The sequence below is a fragment of the Zosterops lateralis genome (assembly GCF_965231275.1).
Source record: "Zosterops lateralis genome assembly, chromosome: 1".
Lineage (NCBI taxonomy): Eukaryota > Metazoa > Chordata > Aves > Passeriformes > Zosteropidae > Zosterops > Zosterops lateralis.
Genome location: NC_139762.1, coordinates 118,700,450 through 118,722,687, shown reverse-complemented (window position 1 = coordinate 118,722,687; position 22,238 = coordinate 118,700,450). Strand labels below are relative to the sequence as shown.

Sequence of the window (22,238 nt, the reverse complement as noted above, 5' to 3'; positions counted from 1 at the left end):
CTCATATTGGCTTTTAAAGAGATAAAATAATTAATCTCTAGTAAAATAATCTCTGCTTTAGACTTGCAGAATGTCTATATCCAAATTTCTGAGCAGCTCCAATGGAGAATACAGGTTTCAGTATTAGGTTTAGTGACTAATGAATTATGCAAACACAGAGAAACAAAATGCAAAATACCCAACAAACAGCATGTCCCAGAAACTCTCCTAGGCCAAGGGCATCTCAGAAGAGAATCAAAACTGCAGAACTCTTTAAGGGTAGGTGTACACTGCAATACGGGGGTTAAGATGGGCAGCCCACAGCATTTAGTAGCCAAGAACAGAGTCATAGCTCACGTTCTGCTTCCACACAAATGTCAACCCCCGTGTACTAAGAACTAGAAAGTTCTATATCCGAGATGACAGTCACACAAATCCCAGTTCTGTGATAGTATTCCAGAAACTTTTAGCAAGCCAAATACTAAAGAAAAGGACAAAGTAACTCAAAAAGAGACTCTCATCCTGAAACTTAGGGGAGGTTGTATCAGAAAGGCAAATACCTCCACAAAGGTGATTAAAACACCTGCAGGAAACAGATAATTATAACTAAAGTAGTGGTGATCTCCTGGCCATACAAGCCCTAGTTTATAATTGAAGAGTAATATTTATGCTCATATTGCTCCTATTTCAACCTCAGAAAACATCATTTTGTATTATTTCCCATACAAAAGCAAGTGGACTTTATGAGCAAAAGCAGTATCGGATAACAGCTGTAGTACTGAGATAAAATTATCTTCCTTAAAGGTTTGATTGAGCTTATCTAAAAATCTTGATCTCAAAATAAATCACAAGCATTGATATCACGTAAGTGTAACATGATTTTAAAGTTCAGATTGAAGAGAAGAAGGGAAAAATCCTTTACATGATGACTAGTCTTGTGCTTCAGTTAGTAGAACACATTTAGAGCTTGATGATCAACTGATAACAGGGAAGTAATTTCTATAGACTCTAGGTCAATTTCAGATCATCAACTATACATAATTGAAAAAAATACTAACATGCTCTGTCCTTAAACAATGCCTCTCATAAGGCAATTGACAGAAGTCTAGTTATGTGTCCTGAAGATGTATATTTACACTTACATCATCACAATCACTGTTGGAAATGTCTGGCTTCAATGAATGTTAGTGGTATTCAATTGAAGATCATTTTCTATAACCAGAATGTAAGTCATTAATAGCTTCCTACAGTGTAGAAGCTTCTAAATGAAATCCCATTCTAATGTGTTTGTCAGAGACTACTAAATACATTCAAGTAGTTCATGATGTATATATAAAACTTCTCACATCCCACATACTCGCAGGTTCATCCACAAAACTGAGGACACGATTTTAGCAGTTTGTTAACATATTGTGATTTTGTTTAGAACTTGTTCTACAGTTCTAGTTATGAGAGTTTTACTCTTGTTGCTTATCTTTTCCCCTGTAAAATAGAAACAAAACATATCCTTTTACATTTTACTATTTTATATTTTTCTTAAAGAGGTAAGAGCATGCTTGCCTTTCTTAACAGAACTATAAACAACATCAACTAATTCTAAAGTTATGATAAATAACTGTTTGAGATGCTCTGGAGGGACTTGGAGATCTTTAATTCTTGAAGGTACTCAAGAACCTAGACACTCGGCTCTAGGTGAGCCTGCTTGAGCAGTAGTGATGGACCAGATGCCTTCCAGAGTTAGGTCCCTTCCAACCTCAATCATTCTGTGATTCTATAATTCACTGTTATTTCCAGAAATATCTCCTACTAGATGGAAAACCATGGTTTTCTTGTAAACTGATTACTCCCCTTCAAAACTAAGAAACAAAAGAGGATTTTTCTCCTGTTGGTTATACATAGATGCCATTGTTTCTGGGATTCCCTGAAACTGACTCGAATTCCTCATTGAATAGTTTTGGTTTATGTTAACTTATTACTATTTTTTGACCTTAGAATGTCAACTGAATTCAAAGCATAATAAATTTGTTTCTTCCCCTTTGATCAGAAGCATACACTTGGCTGGAACAAGCATTCAAACACTATCAAAACATCAGTTATCTTCACTAAAAGACAATTTGTGATTATGAAAGAGTACCTATCTCAGAGCACAAGATATTTTTTCATCAAATGCAGTTACCAGCACCTTCAATATGCACATATTTTCAATAGGCACCCTAATCCTTAACTGTTTGTATAACAGATGCAAAAGTTGCTCATTAAGTATGCAGACTTTCCACTTAATTGCAACATGATCTCACTGATTTAGTCCTCAACTGTCCCCTACTCAAAACTCCCATAATTCACTGGTTTCCATATCTTGTTATCCATTTTTCCATCCTTAGAAACTGGGGGAAGAACAAAGGCATATTCATTAGCAAGATCCTCAGCTATACAGATTTTAATTTTGTTTAAAGGCAAATGGGACAGAAGGTGAAATACAAGAACATACTTTTGAAACAGGATGGAACTTTTCTTCCTTATGATCTGCACAGGAAGAAGGATGACAGCAATAAAGGTAGGAGACCTTGCAACTGAAGAAAATTAAACATGCATAAGGGAAATGCAGTGTATTCCTGCAAGTTGCTTTATAAAACAAAATCTTCCATAAATAGATGACTTGACAGCTCCAAATCCAGTTCAATGACATACAGTTGATTGAAGAAGCAAACAAAATCCAGCTCTCCCATGTGGGTAAGCCTCAGAAAAATGATCAACTTAAATCAGCAAGCTCCACCACATTTGGACTATAATTACAAAAATAATCTCCTCTAGACTTCAAGACTCCTAAGATACTTCTGAGTGTGAAGTCACTTGTTGGTTTCTCAGACCTACTAAAGCACAGAATTACTCACTCTTGATGGGGGTTGGGAGAAAGGGTCCAAATAAAAATAAGTTTAGTTTTAATCACTAGGACTGAATATAGAAGAGACCAGACATCTAAGTGCCCGAGTCTCACCTTCCAAATCTTACAGGCAGTTCTAATTTACACAAAGTGCACAAGTTTTTCTCAAAGCAGGTATCTAGACTGCATAGTAAATGAAGCAACAGAAACTAGAATTTAATTCACAGGCTATGTCAACTGCCTAATAGGCAACAAAGTCATGGAAACTCACTAAAAGATCCAAAGCTTATCTTTAAAATGTACACAAATTCCAGGACTTGATGGAAAACTTATTTCACTTCAAACATTTGATTCCATGTGTCACCCTTCACTGTTAAAATACTGACGGAAAAAAGAGAGGGTGCTGTAAAAAGCCATTAATAGTATATTTTGATCATTTGTGTACTCAGCTGTTGGGACCAGTGTCTGTCCCACACCACTTCAAAATAAGATTATTATCAAATGCAACATTAAAATCATGGCATGCCTGTAAAAACAAAAGCATTAACTACCCTGCCCAAAACAAGCATCAGGAGAGGTAGACGTGGGATCTTGTGATGACTTTTTTAAAATTCACCACATGGGATGTTTGTTTGGATACAGCACAGAACGAGTTTCATGCAGCTTACACTTTTTAAAGTCCTTGCCCTTCTATTCATTGAAGCCCCTTCAGACATTTCCTACGTGGAATCTAAATTCTATCTCTGAAAGAACAATAATACCAATTTATTTTCAAAATTCTACCTTTTTCTCTATTTACAACATTTTCACATTTTTCATTTTGATTTTTTAATATCATACTGACATGTAAGAAATAATAGCAAAGATTTTTATTTTGTTTATTGAAATGAAGTGAAAATCAGAAGTACAAAACCTGGAAACAAGAACATATAGCTTAGAATTAATCTGATGCAAGTGTTTTAATGATGTCGACAAGAAAAAAAGGTTGAAGTGCAGAGTAACTAACAACTATAAATGATACTATAAATAACTAGAAAAGGAGAACAAATTAAAATACAGAACTATTACATCAAAGAGAAAGAAAGCAAATAAGAGATGATACAAAGAATTCTGAGTGTTCTATACTATCCCTGTTTCAGTCTTTACTAAAAAAATTAACTGCAGCCAGATGCTTAACAGTAGTGGTTTTAAGAGGAAAAACTGCAAGCCAGACAAGGGAAGCTGAAAGATACGCTGGTGGTTTAGATGTATTCAAGGTAGCAGACTCTTGTGAAATTCACTCTAGAGCATTTTACTAACTGAAGAAACCTCTAATCCATTAGCATCTGTCTTTCAGGAACAGAGAGGACAGAAAACGGCAAATACGTATCTTTGAAAAAGAACAAGGGAAGATGTGGGGAACTATTAACCACAAAGTCCAAATCAGACAACAGCAAGAATCATAGACAAAACTTAAATAAATAATGTATCAACATCTAATGGAATAGAAAGGTGATAAGAACGAGCTGACAAGAATTTATCAAGAATGAATCCCATTGAATTACTCTAAACGTATTCTCAACTGGGAAACTTGCCTAGTGGATAAGAGGAAGAAACAGATGCAAAATACTCCAGCTATAAGACTCTGTTTACTATCCTAGATGATACTTCAGTTAAAAAAAATAAATTAGAGAATTACAATCTACATGAATCTACATAAAAACACTGCAAGGTAGAAAAACATCTGGTGGGAAAAAGTACACTTACTGAGTAGCTTTCAAGGGCTGGTTGTCAGATCTGAAATGGGATCATGAAGAGGCCTGACAATATTTCCGTTAATGATCTGGATGAAGAAATAGAGAGCACATTTATGAAAGTGAACTCATTATCAGGCTGCGAGTGACTTAAAGCACTCTGGGGGATGGGATTCAAATTCCGTATTATCTTGACAAACCACCAGAAAGCACCAAGTACTAGCAAGAAACAGTGAAGAATGTTTCATTTGTGAAATAACTATGAAAAACAGACTCCAACAATGGTGACCAAGTACATCCACCTAGTCCAAGTGTAGAACCCAGAAGAGTTGCAGAGTTTCACGCTCCAGTTAGAAAACTGTGGGGCAAGGAGAGGTACAGAATGCTGCAAAATCTATTTTAGGTATAAGGAAGCATAGGTATAGTTCTAGGTAAAAGTGGAAACTTCACAATATTCTGAAGGAAAGACAAAGATATAGGATTGAAGAGTGGATTTAGGCATTAATTATTGATCTTACATCTGATTGGTTTGTATCTCCAGAGAGTGAATAAATAACCCTTTCTGAAATTCAAAATAATTGCTTCTGTATCTGTTCATAGCTGCCCTACAAGTCTCTAAAGGAGGAAAGCTTCATCACAGGCAATAGTTAGGCTGCAAATCAGAGATGCTGACCAGAGTTGGTTTAGCTGCTTACAGGCAGATAAGACAAGTTTACTAGAAAAATATTTCAACAAAGCTCTGTAACTATACTGCTATAATACAAGTTTGAAAATTGCTCAGAGTACAATTGTAGTGATCAACCTAAAACATTTGGGAGAGTGTGATTTGGGAAAACAAGTTTTGGGTATTTGGCACTATTTGGAAAAATGCTGAATCTCAAAATTCCTTGCAAAACTGATCTTCCATTCCTCATTCAGCGCTGTCTCTGACCTCACTATTTGTAAATTCTCCAGTGAACCAAGAACTGCCAGGCATAAAATTTAATGAGAGAAGAAATAAATGTTTCTCACACATACAATCTCACAGACCATGCCACACCTAGTTTTCATGTAGCATGGGAAAGACTACTTGTTATCATTTCATACTTTAAAAGTTGTTAACAATATTTGCTCCCACAAATGTATTTCAGAATTCTTTTCTACAGGAAAGAAAGCAAAAGGAGGAAAAAAAAAAAAAAAAAAAAAAAAAAAAAAAAAAAAAAAAAAAAAAAAAAAAAAAAAAAAAAAGGCAGCTATTCCTGATCATATCCAGTAAGCCTCAGAGCTGTTCATTACATGAGTACTTAAGGGATAATACATGGGGCATATTATGAAATTACTGTACTTCATGTTTCTGAGTATTTCTTTCAGATGTTTTAAAATATTTTAATTTCTTTTGAAAACTAGAAGGTCAAGGAAATCAAGGATACAAAATAGTTAAATGTTTTTCAGTAACAGTCTGAACTCCACCAATGAGGTTAAGGTTTTACAAAGGTTAATGCCATTTAACTACCACACAAAGGAGCAATCTCCCTGCTGCATGTTCCCATCATTTTCATTAAACCAACCTCTTGTGTTGATCTCTTCATGAGCTCATCCAGCTCACTAAACTGGTAGAAAACTAATGTTAAAAAAAAAATAAAATAAATTTTAAAAAAGAGTGGTGCAGGGTTGTAGTTTCAGTTTCCAAGAGAGCTCCTGAATTATGTCACACAATCTGTAAACCTTATCAACAAGAGTGTAACTGCTGATGTCAATGACCTTGGTCTTCATTGAATAGAAGATCACCTTCCTGATATATACTTCCAAATTACAATTCAGGCTTCATAGTTACATTAAAAAACTAAAATCAATCAACTTACTGCGAGACAGATTCTCAAGGGCTTTTCCAAGCTTTTTGCTCTCTTGAAGAATATGATTTAGTTCATCAAAATCATGGTTCTCCGGTTTTGTCTTCCAATCCCATTTAGGATGCTCTATTGACCTTGGCACTAAATATACACAGATATATAGATGAAGTTTAGATTTGGAAGTTCAGACTTCTACAGTAGAAAAAAATCTGCACAGTGAATTTACAAGCTCAAGTATCTTGGGTGGAAATTACTTAACTATCCTTTTATTTTAACTGCTGGAAATATTTTCTTTGGTCAATGTGAAGTAAAAACATCTATGATCAAGTGGATACTTGAATTATTTTTGCAACTGAATTAATTGGTAAACTGCATGATTAACATTAATTGAAAATAATAAAACTAATGCAATAAAAATGTGTTTAAACTATTGCACATGATGGTATTTCATTTACAACAACATAGAATTCTGTGGCCTAGGGGTCAATAAGAAAAAAATGTCTAAACAAAAATGAGTAACTGGTACTTTTGGCTTTGCTAGTTATTTTATCAAGAAGAAAAAATTAGATAGAGCTTTTAAAACAACTTTTTTCTTTTTCAAAAACCATAAAGTGTAGATAACAGAGTTCATAAAAAAACAGTGAAACAAAGTAAGTCCTTATCATTCATGCTGTGCAGCCTCTAATCTTCATTTCACTACTTAAACAAACTCAGCCTTTGGGAAGCACAGACATGAGTTTACAATCTGCTGCTCATTATCCATTATCAAAGCATTTAATATTGAAATAGCAGTATCTCAACTGCTGAGCTAAGTTTACCTACAAGGAAGAGGAGCGTCTGAAGTATGTAGGAGACACAATGAACAGAGCTTCACTAAACAATGTGAACATTTTGAACAATTTGTAGAAATGAAAACAAAAACAATGCTGTTTCTGGAACCGCAGTTTACCATGTTCTTTTTGCCAGTGTTCAGAAGTGAGCTGCTGCTTTTGTCATGAAATGCAACTGTTGGGTTGTCTCCAAACACAGTATTACCATGCTGGTGTGAAGATGATGATATCTAGTCCACCTTTCCACCAGAAAGAACCAGTTCATTTTTGCCAACCATCATTTACCAGCTTCTGACCACTCACTTAAAAATAACTTCAAAGAAAAGCCTAGAATATTCAATATACCCTGACCACCTTCAAAATTTTTGTTACTACTTCGACAGCTGTCAACTAATCTATGCTTATAAACATCACTTTCACTACATGCTAAGAAGGCAACTTAGAGACTCCTACAGATTGTGCTAAAAAGGTGGTAATTTTGATAATTCATGATAATTTGGAACTTCACAGTGCTTTTATGATGGTTTGGGGAAATCATGCTCAGACATCAAGTCTGCTAGCTATTACAAAATATGTTAAATAACTTGGTATTGAAATTTGCCTTAAGGCTGACTTCCCTCTGTGTGAATATATAATCTGCTCCACTATGGATCAACTTCAACTTTCCCTTCTGAAGTTAAGTCAACAGTCACTTTTTCCAGGTAAAGAAATGATTATGTTGAAGTCCTTCTTTTACAAATAACATGATCCTACCTCCTGCAGACATAAACCGACTCATATTCATCATAAACCAACTCATCTTCAGAACAGACATCTATAGAGAGTCTGACAACCCAGAGTATATCCTGATCTGTAACATCCACTCAGGAACTGTTAGGGAAGTTAATATTGAAGTTAATATTGTAGACTGCAATTACAGACATTTTCAAAGACAGAAGACAGAAGAGACATTTAAAAAGACCTACAGAGATAAGAACAGAAGGAAAGGGACACAAGAACTCTCAATAAGGAGAAGGGAAGAAGGGAGCAAGTTGGAGAGTCAGAGAGTCTTGTTCTGCTCTGTGTTCAAAAAAGGCAGGTAATGTATTTCCTTCTCAGGACAATGGAAATAATGAGCTATAGTGGTGCCCAGTAAATATATATAGGCTTTAAGGTATTAAGAGTATGAGTAGTCTCTACTCATGAGATGAGCAGCCTGAAATTTTTGTCGATACTTATAAATTTCAAACACTATTTTATAATTCCCCAGTTTAAGAACTGCTAAGTCAATTAAAAGTTACATAAATTCTTGTGTAACAAAAATCGACTCCATTCTCAGACCATAGCACATACAAATTAAACAGTACAGCTTCAGCATTTCTCATCCTTTTTTTCTTTTTTACAAAAACAAAATGTTCCACCTAGTATTTTTTTCAAAACTATTACTAACTGTAACTGTAAATTTTTAACAAACTAGCAAAGAAATTCTACATAGAGTTCTCTCTATCTTCACCCACCTTTGTTTTACATTGAGATCAGATGCTCCTTTTGAGGCCTTTTGCAGTCATCTTACCATCACCCTTCTGTGTGCCAACACCATATTTTACAGCATCATTCACTAGCAGTACAACAGACTTTTCTTTCTATGTTTATGCTGAACTTATTACACCAAAAAAAAAATCTCAAGAGTATCACCCGAACACAATCAGGCAACAATTTAATATAATAAAACCATATAAAAAGATGACCAAACATTGAAGCTTCCATGTTGCAGAGATTTTCCACAAGCTAGAATTTGATAACATACCAGTTTGAAACAAAACACATTTTTCAAAATAAAAAAGGATTCTTGAGACGCCATACACTTTTGAAGCAAAATTTGTCATGGGACTGGATGAAACAAATATAAGTTCTACTTGACAGCTATGGAGCTTCCAGAATCAGCAACTGCCAAGTGTATGAACCAACTCATATCAGGAAAAAACAAAGTCTCAAGATTCTTGTTCTTGAAAAGTAGGGACACTTGCTCAAGAAAGTGACCTGGTTGCTAATTTCAGAGAAATGCCTTACAAACACAAGAAGCTTGGACTGCAGCTCTAGATAGATAGTTGGAAATCAGTCAAAACCATGGTAGAAATTTGCTTTGCATGCTAGTGTACAATCAGCTGTGTTTTACTGAACCATTTTGTACTACGGTGAAAAAATACCAAAATAATTACGCTGTCATGAATTATGTCTATGTTTCAATACATTTTGTTTCAACAATGATTTATCTCACTCTGAAGAATCAAAACAGAAGGGGAAGTTAAACAGAATTAGAACTGACTGAAATTTTTAATTACTTCTAGAGAAGACACAGTTCTTCCTACTTAGCTCGTCTTTCAAATAATGAATGGGTACTAAAACAACATCTATTTACAGGCATCATATGGTGTTTGCTCTTTCAAGTTCATTTTCTTCTTGCTAACAGATTTTTTCAAAATATAAACTTTTATCTTCTCAGCTGTAGGATCAACAAGCACTGGTAATTTTCAAATGAATGACTTTGTTGGAAGCATTCAGAACTGTAAAACACCACATGACCCTTCTTAGGAATCTTTTCAAATACATGATCCTCCTCTGTATGCATGAAGTCTGTCATTAATCATTTACATGCATGTATCACTACATACTTAGCAAAACCCTTTCATTATACTCTGACCTTCATCTTTCTTTATTATGCTCACTCCTTCCACAAAATCATATCAGTAATTTCAAATCTCTTATTACATTACCCACCTCAACCTCATCTCTGTTATTTGGGAAGATTTATATATTATATAACACTTCCTCTTGAAATTATTTGCCTACAATTCAGAAGATTCATTACATCTACATTGTAGCAATTGTATTGAAAGATGTAAAGCTCCTCTTTATGGAGCTGAGATTTCACCATCTCATTCTAGGAGATGGCTTGCCAGTATTTCTGATTTTTCTGGTGGTGTGCCGTGGCCATAAATGCATATTAGATTCATTCACAACTGTGTTATGAATTCTGACACAAACCAGCACACCTGTATTTTCTACTGGATGATGGTACAAGATCAGTACTGGTTTTATCTACTCGTACAAGTCTTTTCAATGCATGATCTGCAGACAGAATCAGACCAGTTGCTCATTAAATTCAACATTTCATTAATGCATTTTATGACCACCTTACATCTCAAACAACAAAAATATGTATAATATAATTGAGAGTAAAATTACTCATGCATTTAAATCTTGTAGTACCATTCAGACTGGAGTCCCTTGATAATAAATCCAAACTGGTTTACATAGTATCTGGATTATAAAAAGGTAAAAGAATGATGGCCCACAGTCCTAGACTAACCTAGAGCAACTAGAAGCACGCAACATTGTACTTGCATATGGGATGCGGTGAGAATGCTGAACTGAAGCAGCATGAAAGGATGATCTGTGATCATTTAATATGGAGGTAGTGAAGAGATCAACCTACTTTGCCTAAGAGTAGCTAGCTGGGAAACAAAAACTCTGTTTTACAAACTAGTTTGAAACTTCCAAATTTGTTTTTCTTCAGATATGGAATACGAGCATTTGAACATTTCATTTATATGCACACAAACACCCCTAGCTCCAAGCTTCTTCCTTGCCAGACAGCAGCAGCAGCTTCTGCTTAACTCTGGTTTTGCACACACCAAACAAGTGGTCAGATGGCTTAGATATTAACACTTGTTTGTGAGTTTCAGGTGCTCCTGAGATCATAACAGGCAGGAGGGAGTGGGGGTATCTTTCCAGCAAAAAAGTTGAAAGCATTAGGAAAAGACATTTGTGCAGGAATAACATGCACACTTGCAGTCAACATCACTATGCTGAAGGAAAAAAAAATTCCTAATTAAATAAATCAAACACCCTCATATTTACAAAGATTCCTATGAAATGACAGTTCTGAATAAATGTACAAGTTCAGGATTATTTGAACTAGATAGTGATAAGGCAAAAACTCTGAAACAGAACATAATAGAGCTGATGAACTCCATTAAATTTTGAGTTTGCTTTGGCAGTTTGGGGGAGTGCTTCTTAGATTCCTGGGTGTGGGGATTTGTTCTTTTCTTTTAAACACAAATCTGAGAGTAAATATTTAGGTCTCAGCAGGTCAAAAACTTTCTATTTCTCAGATGAGTCTTTACTACCTCTTTGGAGATGCTTTGGGGGAAAAAAAGTACAAGAGGTAGAAGCTGAAGACACAAAACAAATGGAATATGGTGCGCACATTTGGACAGAAATCCTTCTAAACATGCTTGCTGATCTGTGCAGTTGAAGAGGTACATGGTACCCAATGATTTTGGCATAAATCAGAAAGAATGAAATGTCAAAAAAATATTTAGGATATTAATCTATATATACAGACTATATATATATAGATTAATATAAAATATTAATATATTTGGCAGAAAATAAGAGAAGCGAGATATGGCAAAAAGGCACATGTCTGAAACCAACCTCTGTGATAGCAACTAAAACAAAATGTAGTTCTAATACATAACGTATTTTCAAAAAGTTGCAGACACAACTAATTGCAGGTGTAAGTAATGAAAACAATAGGATTAATTAATGTTTAAATAAATCAGTGTTATGGAAAAAAATGCAAGTGCATTAACAGCAAAGCATGGAAGCAGAGGATAATTAGGCTGAGAAGGACTTCTGGAAGTCTTCTAGCCCAACCTGGTGCCCTAGACTGGTCCATTGAGGGCAGGTTGCTCAGACTATACCCCAAATATACCCCATGGCGACTCCACAGCCTCTCTGGACAACTTGTTCCAGTGTTTGACTACCCTTGCAGTATAATTTTTGTTTCCTCTTGTCCTTTCACTAAACATTCTTGAGAAGACAAATCTGACTATGCCTTATCCTCCAGCACACTAGTTGATGGTAACAAAGAAATCTCCCTTGAGCTTTCATTTCTTCAGTATGACCAAACCAATTTCTTTCAGCTTTCTCTTGTCCACCACATGCTCAAACCCTGTCCTCATTATCTTGGTGGACCTCCACAGGACTTGCTCCAGTACACCACTGTTTCTCACAATGTACTCCAGATGCCACCTCAAAAACAAACACTGCTGGCTCTACTCATGCTACAGCAGCCTGGTATGCAGGTCACCTCCAGCACTGCATGAGCACACAGCCACAGCTGGTTTGTATTCCAAGTCCTTGTCAATCAGCATCTTTTCCTGTAAATCTACTTTCCAAACACACATATCCCAGTTTACACTATTTCTCAGGGTTATTCCAAGATGCAGGATTTTGAATTTGCCTGTGTTGAACTTCAAGAGATTCTTCTCAGCCCATTCCTTGGTCCTATCCCTCTGAATAGCAGTCCTCCTATCCAGAACACCAACCACTTCCCATAATTCAGCCTCACCTACAAACCTAAGAGAAATTCTATCTCATCATCCAAGGCATTATGAAATTCTTTTAAATGGCATCAATCTCAGAACCAGTCCCTTGAGCATGCCATTGACTTTCCAACTGAACTTTGCACTACTAGTCATAATCCCTTGAATCCACCAGTTGAGTCAACTTTCCATACATCATCTTGTCCACTTATTGAGTCCATATTTTATCAATTGAGTTATAAGGATACTACAGAAGCTGACTAAGGTTTTGCTAAAGTCATGGTATGAAACATCCATCGCTGTATCTTTCGTTACAGCGCCAATTATTTCATCTTGGAGGGCAACTGTGTTGATCTGATCAGACATATATTCTCTCATAAATTCAAGCTTGATGTTTCAAATCACATTTTTATCCTTGTGACTAGAAACAAGCTCCAAGAAAGTCTGCTCAATAATTCTTGCAGAGGATGAAGTTAGGCTGATCAGATTGCCCTTTCTAAAAATCAATGAGATATTTGCATTTTTCTAATCATCAGGAACATCCCACAATCATTATGACCTTTCAATGATGACAGAATGGCCCTGAAATGATATTAGTCTCCTCTTTCAGCACACTTAAAATCAATCCCATTTAGTGCCCTGTATTTATCAATGTCCAGTTGCACTAAGCACACCCTAATTCTACCTCCTTTGTAGACGAAGTTCCACTCTCACAGGCTGTTTCTAGGCTTGGCTAGCTTTAGAGTAAGTCTTACTAACTGAAGGGTATTATTAAGTGTCCTTCAGTCCACAAGGACAGATCTTTGACCTCAGTCATCTTATAGATGTGTAAAATATTCCCTTGTTTGACATGAGACCTGAGAGTTTAGAAAGCCCAGCCTCCTCTTAGTCCTCCTAATGGGACAACCTAAGGACCAACAAGCACAAAACTTGTAGCAGGCACACATGTGAGGGGAGTGATGTGATGTCACCCCCCTATCTGGGATAAAGACATTAGCATTGGCATTAAAGTTATTTGATGTGTACCACAGAGTCTTTTCTGAAAGGCAAGCATAGGGCAGAAGGAAGGAACACAGTACAATGGCAGGAAGAGCTCACAATACCTTTTGGCCACTGTTGCTAACAGTGGATCTCCATAAATTGCTGTTATCCAGCAAATCTGTTAAGACTAAACACAGACTGAGTGACTAGGAGCATTTATTTGAATGTCTCTATTTATTCTTGAAAATAAATTAAAATCCACATGCTTCCTTTGAACAGACTTAAAAATACATGTGCCCATTGAGAGGTACAGTGGAATTGATGATCAAATTTGAGTCTTTTTGAAGTAGGTAATGTGCTTCATGAAGAAGAAACAGAGACAAATGCTACATTTCTAAAAAAAAAAAAAAAAATTCTAAATATAATCCAGAGAAAATCCTGTACAATGGGATACAGCTACCTGTAACAGCTACTTTTACTTGCTGCAATTATTTATTCTCAGTAAAGAATGTTTCACCACCATACAAATTATTAATCACTCAAAAGCACAGTATTTCTATTGCATAAATTTATCATTATTTACTTTACCTATTACTGTGTAATATTTCTACTTAGTGACGTCACTGGGCAATTTTCCTTTGACTCCTTTGAAGTCCAGACTTTGCCATCTTGCTTTTAGAGGAAAGACAACACATTTTCTAATGCAGCATTCTATCGCTGTTCCCATCTGGTAAAGCTAGTCATGCACAGAGTTATAAAGGTTTGGCTACTATAAAAATATCATAAAGCTACAAGAGTCAACAGCAGAAAATATAATTTTTCAATTTATTCTGGAGAAAAATCTTGTACAAACAATTCCCTGGGTGTGTAAGTATATTTACATATGTATGCATATTGTAGATATATTTATTTGTGAAAAAAACCCAACATTAAGAATCAAGCTTAAACCTTAGATTTCTTCAATAGCCAGTACACAGGAAGCATATTTCATTAAGGCTTATTGTCTTCATTTTCACTAATTTTTTAAAGGTAGTTGAAAAATATTCTCTTCAGCCGCTCTATTTCTACTCTGCCTTTTCTTTCAGTGTACATTTAGATTCCTTCAGCAACTCTCAGAACAGTACACCCGTTCTGCTGACACCATTCCCATACCTTGAACAGTATCTGTTCGTCATTCATAGTTTCGAATTGCCTGACACACAGAAAAAATCTGTTAGGCCAATATCAACAGATTTTACATGTGCAAAATGGCAATGCCAACTAAAACATCAAACCATAATCAGTATCTGAACACAAAATAATGCATGACACCCAGATATTAGTCCGTTTTTTAATTAATCGATCCAGAATTCTTTTATATCTACAGATGACAACACAGGGCATTATAAAATATTCATAATTCAAGTGAGATTAAGGCAAGAATCAAACTCTTCAAACATATATATAGGCATTTCATCTGCTCACAGTTTGCTTTCCATTTTAAACCTTATTCAAACAAAAGACATACTATATTTTGGAAAGTTTGCACAAATTATTAATGTAGTGAAGCTTTCTTACATGACTTGGACTCCGGTGATGGTGGAGAAATGTTGGACACAGCAAGGTCGCTCTTTGACTTTTTAGGCTTTTTTGCATTTACCTGCCAAGGCTTATCATAATTTCTAAAATCTCTTCTTGTTCCTTTATTTTCTGTTAAAAGAATCAAATTAGATATTCATAACATTTGTAGGGTCATTTTTCAAAGACTTAAAAAATAATTAAACAAAAAACCTGGAGGTATATCAACCAAAATTAAAGAGAGCTCTTTTTTTTCTTTTCCTGTTCCTGATTTTTTTTGTATTTATTATATTTATTCCACTTTTTAAATATCGAAACTTAGAAATTAATATGTTTTTCATTCATAAAGTCTATTTTTTGTTATAAAAAGTCCTTAATGCCCCTGTTATGTACATGTTTTACTGTGTATGTTAAACAGTGTATTTGATATAAATAGCTGATTTGTCAGTAAATTACCACTGGCTCTCAGCAACTATTTAAGCTCTATAGTCTGAAACAGATCATTAGTCAATTTTTTAACACAAAACTAATATTGTAATAGTAGCTTAGACCAGAATACGGAAACCAAGACTTCTACTTTACAGTCAGAGCAGATACTATTTCAGAATACTATTTTAATGCTTCTGAAGATTTACAATCATAAATTATTCACACTGGAGTTTAAAAAGTAGCATAGCATCTCCTCATTAAGGGTTGGGATGACAGGTATATAAAAATATGTAATATTACAGAAAAGACCTCAATAGAGGTTAATCTCAGGCACAAATAGACCATGGGAGGTAAAAGGAAAACAAAGAAAAAGGACAGCAAGGGAATCTCTCTCATTGAGACCGGGACTGTTTCCATTCTGTAACTCTGATCCATACTCATATGATATATACACAGGCTGAGCTGGCAGACAGCAATGTATATTAAATTCAGTATCTGCTAGACAAGCAAGATTTATTCTGCATGCTCAAAACCATAGAGCAGTTCCTGTTCAGAAACTGCTGCACATGTGCATCCAGGAAATCATGGACGTGTTTGGGAAGATTATACTGGAGATCAGCCCTTTCCAGCACACAGAACATACCTGATGTTTCACTCTCTGCCCAGAGGGCAGCAGAGCCAGACAATGTTCTCTGAAGCTGACCACGGTTTCCCTGCTTGGACTGAAGATGATCAATTAGAAATGGGATTGGCTGGTCAGGTGTCTCCGTTATCAGTTTGGTCATCAACTCCTTTAGAAAATTAAACCAAAACAAAAAAATAGTGAGATATTGCACCTTAACTAATCCTGCATTTACCAAAAGAAAATGAGCATTTATAAAGCAAAGGTTTATTTTCAAATTTGAAGAAAACAGCTGGAACATCCCCCTCCTCAAACTACTGCTAGCTTTGTCCAATGAAGTGCTCATATCCAAAGTGATTGCAGCCTATACAGTCTCATCCACTGGAACATAGGTTAAAAAAGCCAATCCCTGCTACCTGTTCAAATTTACACCAAACAGTAATACTGTCCATTTAACCACTCAGAACCAGCACCCCTTTAGAGCGGTAAGTAGCTCTTCTGACCAATACATTGAAGTTTATTCTTGTTGGAAACTGGAGTATCAGGAAAGTTTGTGAATTTTTCATCTCATCCAGACACAGAACAATTGTCTGGTTCAAATATGCATTCATATCTGGGAACTCCAAGGTCAGATGAAACAGCTGCATGGTTTTTAAAGCAGGTCCTCAAAAATACTATAGCATAGAAATAAAGAAATATTTTATTGCACTGTTGCAGACAAGGACACAAAGCCAAAGTCAGCAGCAAAGCATCTTCTATGCCACGCACTGGTGCTATCCAGCTGCTGTCCTGCACCTTGGCTGTGCAGGGCTGCACAAATAGAAACACTCTCCATTATTGCTGCTGGCCTTCTTTCTGGCTTCTTAGATTAGGAATCCAGAAAGAAGCTGTGGCTCTGCTCTACGCATGTGGTCTGTGAGAGGAAATGAATGACTCAGGGCAGGTGAAGTAACCCTGAAACCCATGTAGTTCTATAGGAGATCTGTGGCTGCCATGCAAAATAAAAAAGCTTCACAGAAGTAAAAAATTACAGGAATGTACAACAAGAGGAGAACAAAATAAAATCAACCAACCAACCAACCAAACCAACCAAAAAAAAACCAGCTAAGCTATTCAGAGCTTATATATTCTCTCTTCACCTATCCCCAAGCATAAACCTTAACACAACTTACACACACTTAAGTCTATCCCCACTTCAACTTTTCCACACACTTTCACTTAAAAAGTCTTTTCAAATGTCAGTAGTTACTTAGCATTAGCATCAATTAAGTGTGTTGGGAAAAGATACTTCAGAGGAAGTATACCAAATAGCAGCAAACATGAATAACTGCACACAGGATTAGATTACTAAGGCACAGCAAGTTCTCTTTGTCCACAAAAAGGAGAAAACATGCCCAATCTTGTGTTTTGTGAAGACACAGTCTTCCATGATGTCATTTTTGATACTTACCCCAAGTGAAATGAAAAACCCTGGGTGTCTTTGGTTTTGAACTGGAACTCCGCAGGGAGAAATTAAGCTACTTACTAATCTTAGCATTGTCGAAGCTGTGGAGCACAACTTCATCTAGACTGTCTCTCACCAAGGTAGGAGAAAGCTACTGATATATATCACACAAGAAAAATTCAGAAATTTGAGTAATTCATATTTTAGTTGCTTGGCAACACTAACAGCAAACCTTTATTCTGTTCCCTGCCAAAATGCAGAATCAGTGACAATGGAAAGATGTAATCTAGTGCTTGTAATGGACCACAATAGCTGCAGTAATTCCACTGAAGAAGATTCTATTACCAAAGGAAAAGTACCAATCTATTACAGCTGACTTGTAATTTAAATAATTTCTCAGAATCATAGTTTGAAAATTATTTTTGTCTTAGATTAGTAATACACTGCATTATTAACATAGTATTGAAAAAGGTAATACAGAAAAATGAGAAATTTTAGAATGCCTACATATCAATGTAAGACAAATGCTACTTGATTGTTGCCGTAATGGACTTGCTTGTAGCAGGAAGAAATGGTCTTTCAGTAACAGAAACTCATCTAATAAAATAAAACTGATTTCAGGATTCCTTACCTCTTCTGAGATGTAGCAAAAAACCTAAAGACCAAGATGATGGGAAATTAGATCCTATTTAAAAGGATCTATAACCTATTCTTATATTGATAATAAGACCTGAGTGACACAGAGATCTGTGCTGTCTCAGAGACTAAACAGTCCTATTCTGAGACAGCAGTTAGAAAATTTTAAAGAACTGTAGATAGAGGCTACTTTTATCTGGAATAACAAATGTGTTGTACCAATCCTGGACACCTAAAGTGAAAAAAAAGAAAAAAAAAATATATATAACACTGCTGAAATCCTCATAAACTGAAGAGTCTGAAGTTCAGAAAAAAAACCTACTTATTTGTGTAATAAGCCTCAAATTAATTTCCCTCAAGCACTCTCAGAAATTTCATTAGAAGTAAATGCATCTTAAAATGAATACAAAGGCAACTCAGGTTACAAAAACTGCCATTTAGGAAGACAAAGCTCTTTACTACAAGTATTCCACTGCAAAAGGGGAGAAAAGAAACTCTTGAGAATCTGCTTCTTAAGCTGCTTCAAGCAAGGTTTGGAAGCGGTCTCCAATTTACTACTTTCCATGTAGTTCCTGAACTCTGGACAAGGTGCAAAGAACACCTCCACTCCAATAACAATAGCTTCAGACATATACTCTGTGTAAATTAACATTCACATGCTGAAGGTGTTATCTCTCTTCCATATCCTTCTGCCTCACACACTGTCAGACATCCCAGAAATAGGACCACAGCTCCATGACCCTCACTGCCTTTGCCCTTCTACCAGTTTCTGTCACCCAGTTCATCGAGGGACACAACTCCATCTGCTCAGCTCTCAATCTGTGCTCTTCAAGCTCACATTTCCTTTGAGAAATTTCCTTTCCTTTTGTCATCCCCAGCAAATTTTCAATTACATGGAAATATGCTAGCTGCCTGCACTCAGTTGCTTGGCTATGCCATGAGGTGGAAGGGTTGGTGGGGCAAGAAAATCAAAAATAAAGCCAAACCCAAGTCACCCAACAACAACAATAACAAAAAGCACAAAGCTTCACACCATTAACTGTACACAGTGAGTGCTCATCTAATTTTTAAAGTAAAAACATGTACTTCTATGAAGGTGAAAAGGTTAGGATTAGGATAAGATTAGGAATTTCAACTAAAGTGTACTCTCATTCTAGCACCATTCTCTAGCAAAATTTACTTAAACTTCTGATTAAATGATCGAAAGCTTATGCGATGATCTCATCTGTTGCTCGGGTGACATCTTAATAGACAGGAGGCATAACATACTACATAGCACTCTAAATATACTTTCACACGTTTGAAATGTCTTTAAAAAAAAGATGACAAAAGTGGATGTATTAAATAAGTCAAACTGAAGCATACAAGGTACAAAAATAAAATTCCTTTTTGGTTAGCAGCAGTCTGATCTGACTCACAATGTGCTAAGTAGGCAAGGTTTCACAAGAAAAAAAAAGGGAAAAGACCAACTAGTCTCACTGAAGACGCCTCTGCATCAACAGCAGAACGAAAGTGGCACAAGATCATTGGAACTGAGATTCATTTTTCCATGAACAAATCATCAGGTAAGTTTCAACTCTTCATAAAAACAGAAATGTAAGACACCAACAGACAAGTCTCTTAAAAATATTAATTATACTTTTCACATTTCTAGCTCAAATGTCTAAGTTCTCTATAATTCAAATAAGGCAAGTCTGTTATTCTGTGCGCAACGTGCCTTATAACAACAAATAAAAAGCCATGGCAGATTGGGTCCCCATGCTGCCAAATGAACTGCTCACTACCCATAATCTCTCTCCTCCTATCTTCTTTCCACTGCTATGTCTTCCCTTTACTCTATGTCCTCTCGTCTCTTCTATCAGTGGACTCCACACAGTCTCTTCCTCCCAGCTGTGTACCAAGTGAAGAAGCCGTTCAGAAGTCAGTAATTATGAATTCCCTGTGCACCCTCAAGACACACTGGAGCACAGAAAAGGGGCCAAAGGAAAATTCCACGGTTACTACAGACTAGAGCACTCAGATGAATACATCCATTTCTGCTGCTTCCCAGTTACATTGCCCCATATTAGGCTCTGCCTTGTCTGAAGGCAGAATGAGAAAGAACAGCAAGGTGAAAAAAAGCTCTCTCAGTTAACTGCTTCAAGGATTCCACCCTGCACTGTGCAAATCAGTTCTTCTTTCTTCATACCTTGCAAAGGTATCTTCATTTGCTCCTACATTCACTAGTTTTATTGAACTGTGTTACTTAAACTGTTTAAAAAAAACCAAACTTGTAGAAGCTCATTTGTGGATATTTCCAAGACAGATTCATGCACATGTAATGAGGCTGCAGAAGATCTTGAACAAACACCAGGTCTAAAGCAGTGGTTTAATATATTAATTATTTGTAAAGAATTTACAGAATTTATAAATAATAATTTATAAAGACTTCTTTATATCTTTCACTGTTGTACTATCCTGAGGTCCTCTATTAGTTATTCAATGAAGGCTCAAATTTTAATTTCCTTGTAACTGTCCATGCATTTAATACAAATGAAACAGTCTTCACAGTCTATTAATCATAGGCCCAATTACAAGAAAGTCCTAATTAGCCCTGTCTAAATGTACCTATCAGGTTATTGAGTTAATTAAGAGACATTCTACCTTGCCCTGTAATTGGTAACAGTAACTACACAACAATCACATTTTAACTGTACAGACTTTTATAGACTATGGCACAGCATGCACAGATTCTGGCTCTTTTTTCATGGACTAAATTAGAAGTTTAAATACAATTAAATATATCATGTCTTCACAGTGATGTCAGTAGTGACTTTGTCAATAAAAAAGTCATGATGTCTCCCAGCTGACCAGTGAGAGTATGTCCACTTAGGATAAGAAAAATTGCTCTCCTGGCTCCAGTGACTTATTGGAGATATATGCATTAACTACAGTGAAGCTTGGACACTCAGACAGACATCTAAATTTAGACTTGCTAACCCCTTCATACAGGCTGTAAGTGAACGAAGTTGTTATAAAATTGAGACAAAACTTGGGGAAAAACAGTAGGTTTAAGAAACTTTTTAATGATCAACACTCTTTTGTTAGAATTCCATTCTGATTACTGCAGTAACAAAGCAGGGAAACAAAAATAATTTTTTTTTAAAGTATATTTTAACACTATTCTTACTGCCTAAATTAAGAGTCTGCAATTCTTAAATGAGAGCAGAAATAACTGCTTAAATGACTGCTGCTACCAAAAAAGGTTATTTTCTATGGAAATAAAGGAAAAATACCATATCCTTCTTTTGGAAAATACACAGGCTTTAAATATTCTTGAGCAATTTTAATTAAAAATAGTAAAATCACATTACAAACTATGAACAAAATGCACTTCAACATATTTTACATTCATGAAAGGATCATCACATTTCCCTATAAAATAAATTATTCAGTCCTACACAAATTTCCACATAAACAAAATTCACGTGTCTGTACACATACTATTTGCTTCAAACTAACCATGGCAGAATAACGGTTGAGAACAAACAGTAGTCCTACTCAGCTTGCTCATAAAAATATTCAGACTTTTACCTGGAATTGACTAAAAAAAATTCAACCAATACCTTCTTTTTTCAAAACCTCACTGATGCCATTTCAGACAGCGGGGCAGTTAAATTTAATATCACAAGACTGTAGTACACAGCATGGGAACACAACCCACAGAGAAATTACTTTGGACATACAAGTAAAAGGAAAGTACAAAGCTGATATGGTGGTTCTGATGCTTTGGTGCAAACAAAATTCCCCAAAAGGCAGCATTGCCCAGGAAATCTAAGGTATGGGACTAGTGGCACAGGTAACATTTCATAGAAGAATAACAGGAGGAAGTCTGAAAACAAACAACATTGAATAGCTGTCTTTCTTAAGACATTTACTAAATATCTGTACCAATTCAATAAAAAA

The 22,238-nt window shown here is 35.7% G+C and overlaps 1 protein-coding gene across 14 annotated transcripts in view; it reads right to left on the bottom strand.

Annotated features, from left to right (window-relative positions):
- LOC310907274 (uncharacterized protein C8orf34 homolog) overlaps positions 1–22,238 on the bottom strand; it is a 246,560-nt gene that overhangs the window by 206,385 nt on the left and 17,937 nt on the right. For 13 of the 14 annotated variants that reach the window (XR_014589577.1, XR_014589578.1, XR_014589579.1 and 10 more), the window contains exons 2-4: positions 16,235–16,382; positions 15,163–15,294; positions 6,435–6,563 (exon numbers count right to left, since the gene is read on the bottom strand). Coding sequence is in view for 3 of the 14 variants with exons in the window: in XM_083857360.1 (XP_083713486.1) it covers positions 6,435–6,563; positions 15,163–15,294; positions 16,235–16,382 (409 nt within the window). In the remaining 11 variants the exon portion in view is untranslated. The remainder of the gene's footprint in view (positions 1–6,434; positions 6,564–15,162; positions 15,295–16,234; positions 16,383–22,238) is intronic. The other variant, XR_014589584.1, reaches the window with a different exon arrangement.